Here is a 10000-nt window from a genome sequence, read left to right on the forward strand (position 1 = left end):
ACAGAGAACACTAACTCTGCTATACCTTCCTCCCAGGTGAGCTTGTCCCGTGTGGGTTCAAGCACACACACACACACACACACACACACACACACACACACACACACACACACACACACACACACACACACACACAGAGATCACTAACTCTGCTATACCTTCCTCCCAGGTGAGCTTGTCCCGTGTGGGTTCAAACACACACACACACACACACACACACACACACACACACACACACACACACACACACACACACACACACACACACACACACACAGAGAACACTAACTCTGCTATACCCTCCTCCCAGGTGAGCTTGTCCCGTGTGGGTTCAAACACACACACACACAGAGAACACTAACCATGCTATACCTTCCTCCCAGGTGAGCTTGTCCCGTGTGGGTTCAAACACACACACACACACAGAGATCACTAACTCTGCTACACCTTCCTCCCAGGTGAGCTTGTCCCGTGTGGGTTCAAACACACACACACACAGAGAACACTAACTCTGCTATACCTTCCTCCCAGGTGAGCTTGTCCCGTGTGGGTTCAAACACACACACACAGAGAACACTAACTCTGCTATACCTTCCTCCCAGGTGAGCTTGTCCCGTGTGGGTTCAAACACACACACACACACACACACACACACACACACACACACACACACACAGATCACTAACCATGCTATACCTTCCTCCCAGGTGAGCTTGTCCCGTGTGGGTTCAAACACACACACACACACACACACACACACACACACACACACACACACACACACACACACACACACACACACACAGAGAACACTAACTCTGCTATACCTTCCTCCCAGGTGAGCTTGTCCCGTGTGGGCAGCGCGTCTGTGTTGGGCCTCAGGAAGCAGAACGAGGACCGGCTCAGAATCTCCCGTATCCACGACAACCTGCTTTACTTCGCCGTGTTCGACGGACACGGAGGAGCGAACGCTGCCGAATACTGCCACACATACATGGAGAAACACATCAGGTAGACAGACAGACGGGGAGAGAGACAGACGGGGAGAGAGAGAGACAGACAGACAGACAGACAGACAGACAGACAGACAGACAGACAGACAGACAGACAGACAGACAGACAGACAGACGCTGCAGAATACTGCTACACACACATGGAGAAATACATCAGACAGACAGACAGACAGACAGACAGACAGACAGACAGACAGACAGACACACAGGCAGGGAGTTCTCAATGGGATTTACCTGTATAAATAAAGGTTGAAAAAATAAAATTTGAATTTATTAATTAATTTTGCCATTTTGTGTTTGTACAGAGATGCGTTGGAGGAGGAAGACGACCTGGAGAAGGTTTTAAAGAAAGCGTTTCTAGAAGTCGACAAAGCTCTACACACACACCTCAGCTACTTCAACAACGGTGAGACACACACGCACGCACACACACACACACACACACACACACACACACACACGCACACGCACACACATACACACACACAATTACATACTTACAAGGAAGCAAAAGGTGCATGAAATAAAACAAGTATTCATCCTCTTTTTTCCATGTGTAAGGATGAACTTTTTCCATATATATTTTTCGTCCTGCAATTCGATGAATTACTTAATATGAATTTGGGTAAATATAATTTATCATATACCGTAATTGTAAAGATTTTACACTTTCATCTATAATTTTTTTGTGTATTAAGAAAAACATTAAAAAAAAAATTCTAAACCTGATGACATTCCAAAAACATGGATTCCTCCATAAGACTTGCCCGCTCAATGTACAAAATGTAATATTAATATTTGTAATTCTCCGCTCTGGAGGATAATTCAGAGGGGATTTTACACCAATGAGGACATATTTATGAATGAGGATATTGATTTTAGCTAATAAATTACTTAAAACGTTACACAGTGTCCCTTTAATAATTCTTAAAAATCCTAATAGTCCTCCTGCATCCACACTATTCGCACTTTTATTACCATGTAATCACCTGGTCAATGATCAAATTCCTTCGTGATTTTCTCTACTTATGACATCTATTGCAGTATGTCCGTCCTGGGAGAGGGATCCCTTACTCTGTCGACTCTCCCTGAGATTTCTTCAATTTTTTTTTTAATCCCGGTAAAGGGTTTTTACTGGGAGTTTTTTCTCAGCCGAGCTAAGGGTGTAAGGGCAGGGTGTCATATTGTATCATATTGTATCATATTGTATGAAATGTAAAGCCCACTGAGACAAATGTATTTGTGATTTTGGGCTATACAAATAAAACTGATTTGATTTGATTTAATTTAATAAAAAAACCCTTCATACCCAGCCTCCTTGACGCCGGGCACCACGGCGACGGTTGCCCTGCTGCGGGATGGGGTGGAGCTGGTGGTGGCGAGCGTGGGAGACAGCCGGGCGATGCTATGTAGGAAGGGACGCGCTCACAAGCTGACTGAAGACCACACACCTGACCGCAAGGACGAGAGGAAGAGGTGACTATTTATACTGTTTTATTTTATTTAGCCTTTATTTCTACAGGTAAATCCCATTGAGACCGGAGACTCTTTTTCAAGGGAGACCTGTTCCCATTTTACACGTTACCATTCACACACACATTCATACACCGATAGCAGGCTAACTATCGACATTGACACGAGGCAAGGTGGGTGAAGTGTCTTGCCCAAGGACACAACAACTATGACACAGGTGGCGGGGCGGGGATCGAACCTCCAACCCTTTGATCATCAGCCGACCCGCTCTGCCAACTGAGCCACAGTTATACCCATTTTATATTTATTAATTAATTAATTAATTTATTTTTATTATTTTTGTAATCTTTCTTAACATATTTCTTGTATATATATATACACTCACCGGCCACTTCATTAGGTACACCTGTTCAATGGTGTACCTAATACACCTGTTCAATGGTGTACCTAATACACCTGTTCAATGGTGTACCTAATACACCTGTTCAATGGCTTATAGAAACAAAAAGCGATTGGACGAGAGGAAGAGGTACCTATGAGTATTATTTATATACATTTTTAATTAAATTTAATTTTCCTATATTTATATTTTCTTTAAAAAATATTTAAATTTTTTCCTATTTTTATATTAGTTTAAAAAGCTTTTTCTTAAATTTTTTATTTATTAATTTTTTTTTTAATTCTTTTTTTATTTATATATATTTTTATTTATATATATTTTTATTTATAGGCTATATATTTTTTTTTAAAGTCGATTGGAAAATGAACTTAAACTTAAAAATTAATTTAAATACAAATTACAAAGTGTAACTAAAATACAAATTGAAAAAAAACTTTTAAATAGTGAACCACCCACAGTCCAGAGGTAGTTCATCTCCTTAGTGACGGTAGTGCAGTCAGCTGGTCTCATGTATTAATAGATCCCAGAGTATGTCGCACATCGGCTGTTTGCCAAGCGCTGCAGCTGACATTAAAACTGTTCCCTCTGCCAACTAGGGGAGAGGAGAGCGGACAGACACTGTACTAGAGTAAAAGTACCATTACTTTTAATCTTAAAATAATAATTCATCAAATGTTCAAGCTTTTACACACATTTTTAAGTTGTTAAAATTCTGGAGAAATTTTAATTTTTTTGGTCAAAATCAGTGAATATTTCCTCAAGATCCACTACCTGTCTAGACTGTGGTTGCGTTCCGAATCTCATACTCTTTCTTTTCTCTATTCTACATACTACATCCGACAATAAAAAGAATCTAGTTAGGATGCAGTAGGCATACTATTGGGACATACTTTACTCTCTTATTTCATCATAACATTGCGCCTTGATCTTGCCTCTTGCTTTTATATCCGTCGCATCCCCGTTTGTTTTCATATGGAGGCTTCGTCGATGTTACGTCACTTCACGTGCGCACTGGATTGTGGGTCAGAATCGCCCAAATAGGATGCAGTTTTCAACACTAACAATCTTGGCCGCATGAAGTAGGACATCCGGGTACTTCTAACCATCCTAAATCTGGCCACAAGAATCGGGACATCCTAAATCTTTTTTCTACCAAACTATATAGTAGAAAGTATGAGATTCGGAACGCAACCTGTGTGTGCGAAAAAATTAAATTGTTAATAAACAGCCTAGGCTCTGTAAACTAGTATGTAAACAAAGGAGGGCCCCACCGTAGCTAGCAACATGCCTGTTAACTGTGTATTAATTTTTTTTTCAGCGCATACATAGCAGGTTATGTGCAGGTAGCGGATCATGAGGAGATCTCACAGATTTTTGCCAAAAAGCGATTTTGACAACAAGCGTTCTCCAGAATCACTGACTGCACCTTCAGAACTACTACTACTGAAAAGTCCAAATTAATCAAAAAGTTACTCAGGTAATTGTAACCTGGTCAATGTACCACAGATTTACTACCCCTCTCTGCTGCCTATGTTATGTCAGGTCCGGTGGTGCGATGAAACCAGAGTAGGTTGTCATGCGGCCGGGTTTGGATTTACCCTGTTAGATTATGTAAGAACAGAAGGATATGAAGGGTTTTATGTAACAGGGAATCGCTCTATCATTAGCTCCGGGGATCCAGATACTTGGCACCACATCAGACTGTGACCTACACATAGAAAGTCAAGGGCCCTAAATACCCCTGGAAGTATACAGGATCGCCCCACTAGCAGAGCATATACGTATATCTACCTATCTACCTACCAGAATATATATTTATTCCATAACATGTCTTCTTTCATACTAGTATAAATCAAATGTCCAACATGTACATTCAGGTGTTTATTTGACTAAACCTTGTTTGTTTGCATCTGTATATTTCTCCTATACAACCATCTTTAACGGACATTCTCTCAACATTAGTTTTTTTTCTTCTCAATACTCTGAACCTAAAATCTCAACTTCTAAAGCACTTACATCAACTAAACTTTCCATGATCATTCTCAGCACTATTCTGAAGGTTATTACAGAAGGATTTGTTCATGTGTTGTTCACTGTCTTATTGCAAAATAGACACACATCTCAAAAGACTTAAAACCACTTTGCCCCCTATAAAATAAGTGTTCTTTTTAATGTGTCACTCAAACAAAATGGTACTTTTGTCTACTAGAAACCCAAATTAGCACCTTTAAACATCGGTTCTTTTTAATGTGCCCCTCCAGGATCCAGAGCTTTGGGGGCTTTGTGACGTGGAACAGCCTGGGACAAGCCAACGTGAACGGACGGCTCGCCATGACGCGAAGCATCGGAGACTTCCACCTGCGGGCCAGCGGGGTGATCGCAGAGCCAGACACACAGCGCACCAACGTACGTTTAGTTCACATTATTTAAACATTTTTTTTAAAGATTTTTTTGGGGTGTTTTTTTCATGCTTTATTGACCGTGCGGAGAGACAGATGTGAAAAGGGGCAGAGAGGGGAAGAACATACTACCATACTAAATAGCAGGGAAGTATGGGGATTGGAACGCATCCTTGGTTTTTATTTTTTAAGATATCTTTTTGGCATTTTTATGCTTTTTACTGATAGTGTAGAGACAGAGTTGAAATGGGGCAGAGAGGGGAGTGACATGCAGAGGACGACCGCGGGCTGGGACACCCTACCAACTGAGCTAAGGGCGCCCCCACGTTCTTGGTTTCTATTTGTTAGATACATGATTTGAATTTGCCTTGGACAATTTTTTTTTTATTAAAATGTAAAGCCCCACAAATTGTTTGCACCAAACCTCATGAAGACTGTGATGATTAGTCTGTATGTTGTGTCAAAGCACTTTGTAATTCATTGTTTTTAAAGGTGCTACAGTATAAATATAGATAATATTATTATTATCATAATGTCTCTGCAGGTGCAACACTCCAGCGACTCGTTCCTGGCTCTCACCACAGACGGAATCAACTTCCTGCTTAGCAACCAGGAGATCTGTGATGTCATCGGCCAGTGCCAAGACCCCACGGAGGCTGCTAACGTCATCGCAGAACAGGTAGCTGTCTGTCTGTCTGTCTGTCTGTCTGTTTGTCTGTCTGTCTGTCTGTCTGTCTGTCTGTCTGTCTGTCTGTCTGTCTGTCTGTCTCTGTCTGTCTGTCTGTCTGTCTGTCTGTCTGTCTGTCTGTCTATCTATCTATCTATCTATCTGTCTGTCTGTCTGTCTGTCTGTCTGTCTGTCTGTCTGTCTGTCTGTCTGTCTGTCTCTCTGTCCGTACGTGTACCTTTGATTACCTCATAAAGCACTTTTACAAATATATGTTACAAGAGGTAATAGTACTTCTTGTCCTTGAAGGCCACCGTAGCTTCTGTAAATGACACACTGTCAAATTACCTATGATATGTTGTGTGTTTTGAAGCCTTCTTGTAGGCCACCGTAGCTTCAGTAAATAAGACATGGTAAGGCAAGGCAAGGCAAGGCAATTTTATTTATATAGCACAATTCAGACACAAGGCCACTCAAAGTGCTTTACAGGGGCAAGATTAGAATACATAAAACACATTATAAAACATTTAAAAGCGAATAAAAGAAGCAAATAAAATAAAAAATGCAGGTTAAAATGGAAACAAAAAAGTCTTCAGACTCGATTTAAAAGAACTGAGAGTTGGTACCTTTAAATAACCCATAATATGTTGTGTTTTGATGTATTCTTGTCCTTGAAGGCCACCGTAGCTTCTATAAATTACACACTGTACCTTTAAATAACCAATAATGTCTTGTGTGTCCTTGCTAGGCGCTGCAGTACGGCTCGGAGGATAACTCCACCATCATCGTGGTGCCTCTGGGCGCGTGGGGGAAACACAAAAGCAACATGGCGGCCTACAGCATGAGCAGAAACCTCACCTCCAGCGGACGATGGGCGTAAAATACACACCATCACAAACAAACTCTAACCCTGCGTTCCAGTCCCCATACTTCCTTGCCATTTAGTATGGTTGAAAAAAAGATTTAGGATGTCCTGATTCTTGTGGTCGGATTTAGTATGGTTAGAAGTACCCAGATGTCCTACTAGCCTGGTCCATTTTGATTTGTACAGAAGGTCTGGAATCGCTCAATTGACACTGCAGCAGAAATTTCATCACATGGACTGAGCCTCCCAGTGAAAGACAACCAGCGATGAGACGGATATATAAGCAAGAGGCAAGTTCAAGGAGCCATGTTAGGATGAAATTGATAAGTAAAAGTATGTCCCAATTGTAGCATACTGCATCCTAACTAAATAATTTTTATGATCAGCTGTAGTATGTAGAATAGAAAAAAAGAAAGAGTATGCGATTTGGAACGCAGGGTAAAAAAACATTAATTCTTTTGACCACACCCCAAATGGAAAAGCCATAGAAGTGCTGCTTTAAGCCTACGATGTACATAGAGTGTATATTTTTGTTGTAAATACAGAGTTGTCATTAGTTTATTTATTTGTGCCATGCATGTGCCTTTTAGAATAAACATTTAAAAGATTTGATTATTTATTTCAAAATGTGTTTTTTTAACTTATATATATTTTATCATGGAACTTTGCCAGTTGATTAACTGACATTATAACTTTTTTGTATTTCAATTTTCTTCAGAAACGTCTGAATAAAATTTTATAAATTTCTTTGAATGGAGTTTCAAAAATAAAAGCCCAAAAGTGAAACCTGCCGATAACGGCTGCTTGATTATTGTCTTTTATTTTGTTGTGTATTTATTATTCCGTGTGGTTCTGGTAACAGAGCAAAAGGTATTATGTAAAAATATAAATTGCATAAATAAATATGTTAAAATTAGGTATTTTTACCTTTAAAAGTCATAAAAATTAAGAATTACAGTATCTCACAAAAGTGAGTACACCCTGCACATTTCTTCACATTTTTCTTTATATCTTTCCATGGGACAACACTGAATAAATGACACTTTGATACAATGTAAAGTAGTCAGTGTACAGCTTGTATAACAGTGTAAATTTACTGTCCCCTCAAAATAACTCGACACACAGCCATTAATGTCTAAACTGCTGGCAACAAAAGTGAGTACACCCCTTAGAAAAAATTTACAAATTGGGCCCAAAGTGTAAATATTTTGTGTGGCCACCATTATTTTCCAGCACTGCCTTAACCCTCTTGGGCATGTAGTTCACTAGAGCTTCACAGGTTGCAACTGGAACCTTCTTCCACCCATTTATGACAGCATCACAGAGCTGGTGGATATTAAAGACATTGCGCTCCTCCACCTTCCGTTTGAGGATGCCCCAAAGATGCTCAATAGGGTTTAGGTCTGGAGACATGCTTGGCCAGGCCATAACCTTTACCCTCAGCTTTTTTAGCAAGCCACTGGTCGTCTTGGAGGTGTGTTTGGGGTCGTTATCATGTTGCAATACCACCCTGCGGCCCGGTTTACGAAGGTTGAGTGCACATTGTCAGCGTCGTACACAGAGGTTGCCTTTGGAAAATAGACGTATGAGTGCTGCCAGCATTGCTGAAGGGCTTGAAGGGGTGGGGGGTCAACCTGTCAGTGCTCAGACCATACGCCGCACTCTGCATCATACTGGTCTGCATGGCTGTCATCCCAGAAGGAAGCCTATTCTAAAGATGATGCACAAGAAACCCCACAAAAAGTTTGCTGAAGACAAACAGACTACGGACATGGATTACTGCAACCATGTCCTGTGGTCTGATGAGACCAAAATACATTTATTTGGTTCAGATGGTGTTAAGAGTGTGGAGCGGCAACCAGGTGAGGAGTACAAAGACAAGGGTGTCTTGCCTAGAGTCAAGCATGGTGGTTGGAGTGTCATGGTCTGGGGCTGCATGAGTGCTGCCAGCACTGGGGATCTACAGTTCATTGAATTCTAACATGTACTGTGACATACTGAAGCAGAGCATGATCCCCTCCCTTCATAAACTGGGCCGCAGGGCAGTACTGCAACATGATAACGACCCCAAACACCCCTCCGAACGACCACTGGCTTGCTAAAGAAGCTGAGGGTAAAGGTTATGGACTGGTCAAGCATGTCTCCAGTCTTAAACCCTATTGAGCATCTTTGGGGCATCCTAAAATGGGAGATGGAGGAGCGCAAGGACTCTAATATCCACCAGCTCCTTGATGTCGTCATGAATGGGTAGAAGAGGGTTCCAGTTGCAACCTGTGAAGCTCTAGTGAACACCATGCCCAAGAGGGTTAAGGCAGTGCTGGAAAATGATGATGGCAAAACAAAATATTGACACTTTGGGCCCAATTTGGACATTTTTTCTTAGGGGTGTACTCACTTTTGTTGCCAGCAGTTTAGACATTAATGGCTGTGTATCGAGTTATTTTGAGGGGACAGTAAATTTACACTGTTATACAAGCTGTACACTGACTACTTGACATTGTATCAAAGTGTCATTTATTCAGTGTTGTCGCATGGAAAGATATAATGAAATATTTGAAGAAATGTTAGGGGTGTACTCACTTTTGTGAGATACTGTAGTTTAGCTGTACTGATCATATCTCAATGTCCTCATAAATTAACCTGCTATTATGGGTTTAAAAGTCGATACTTGTTCATTTTAAAGGAATACTTCACCCATACGGACCCGGCGTTCTATCATTATAAAATCACTATTATAATATAATGAATGAGATTTTTCTTCCCTCAGTCTTCCCTTGGCCCAGCTGTCCTGTTAATCCTAACCCTACATTTTTGTGATGTCACACTTGTAAAATGTAGGGTTAGACAGCGAGACCATAAAACACTCTTTCTGCCTTTTCTCAAGCTAGGATGAACCGATTTCTAAATTATTTGCACATTTATACCACATAGGATCTCAGAGTTCAATACACCTTCATTCACCTTCGGAAAGTAGAGGGGGGAGGGGGGGGGCGCTAGAATGAACACAAACGGAAAGTTCCTTGAAGCACCTTTAAGTTATATAAATAATCTGTATCCATGTGAGGCATCAATAGGATGTGAAGATTTTTAAAAATATACAGAAATACTATATTTATGTAGGCTATAGTAAATATACATAAAACTATTTCAAGCAAACGTCATTGAGTGTGTGTGTGTGTGTGT

At 40.7% G+C, this 10000-nt stretch overlaps 1 protein-coding gene across 1 annotated transcript in view; it reads left to right on the forward strand.

Moving 5' to 3' along the window:
• ppm1ka (protein phosphatase, Mg2+/Mn2+ dependent 1Ka) overlaps positions 1–7472 on the forward strand; it is an 11606-nt gene extending 4134 nt beyond the window's left edge. The window contains exons 4-9 of the mRNA XM_080052332.1: positions 839–1011; positions 1319–1419; positions 2327–2489; positions 5148–5292; positions 5830–5964; positions 6701–7472. Of these exons, the coding sequence (XP_079908458.1) occupies positions 839–1011; positions 1319–1419; positions 2327–2489; positions 5148–5292; positions 5830–5964; positions 6701–6832 (849 nt within the window). The 3' untranslated portion in view covers positions 6833–7472. The remainder of the gene's footprint in view (positions 1–838; positions 1012–1318; positions 1420–2326; positions 2490–5147; positions 5293–5829; positions 5965–6700) is intronic.
• Positions 7473–10000: the final 2528 nt, after the last annotated feature.

The sequence above is a fragment of the Ammodytes marinus genome (genome assembly GCF_949987685.1).
Source record: "Ammodytes marinus genome assembly, chromosome: 23".
Classification (NCBI taxonomy): domain Eukaryota; kingdom Metazoa; phylum Chordata; class Actinopteri; order Uranoscopiformes; family Ammodytidae; genus Ammodytes; species Ammodytes marinus.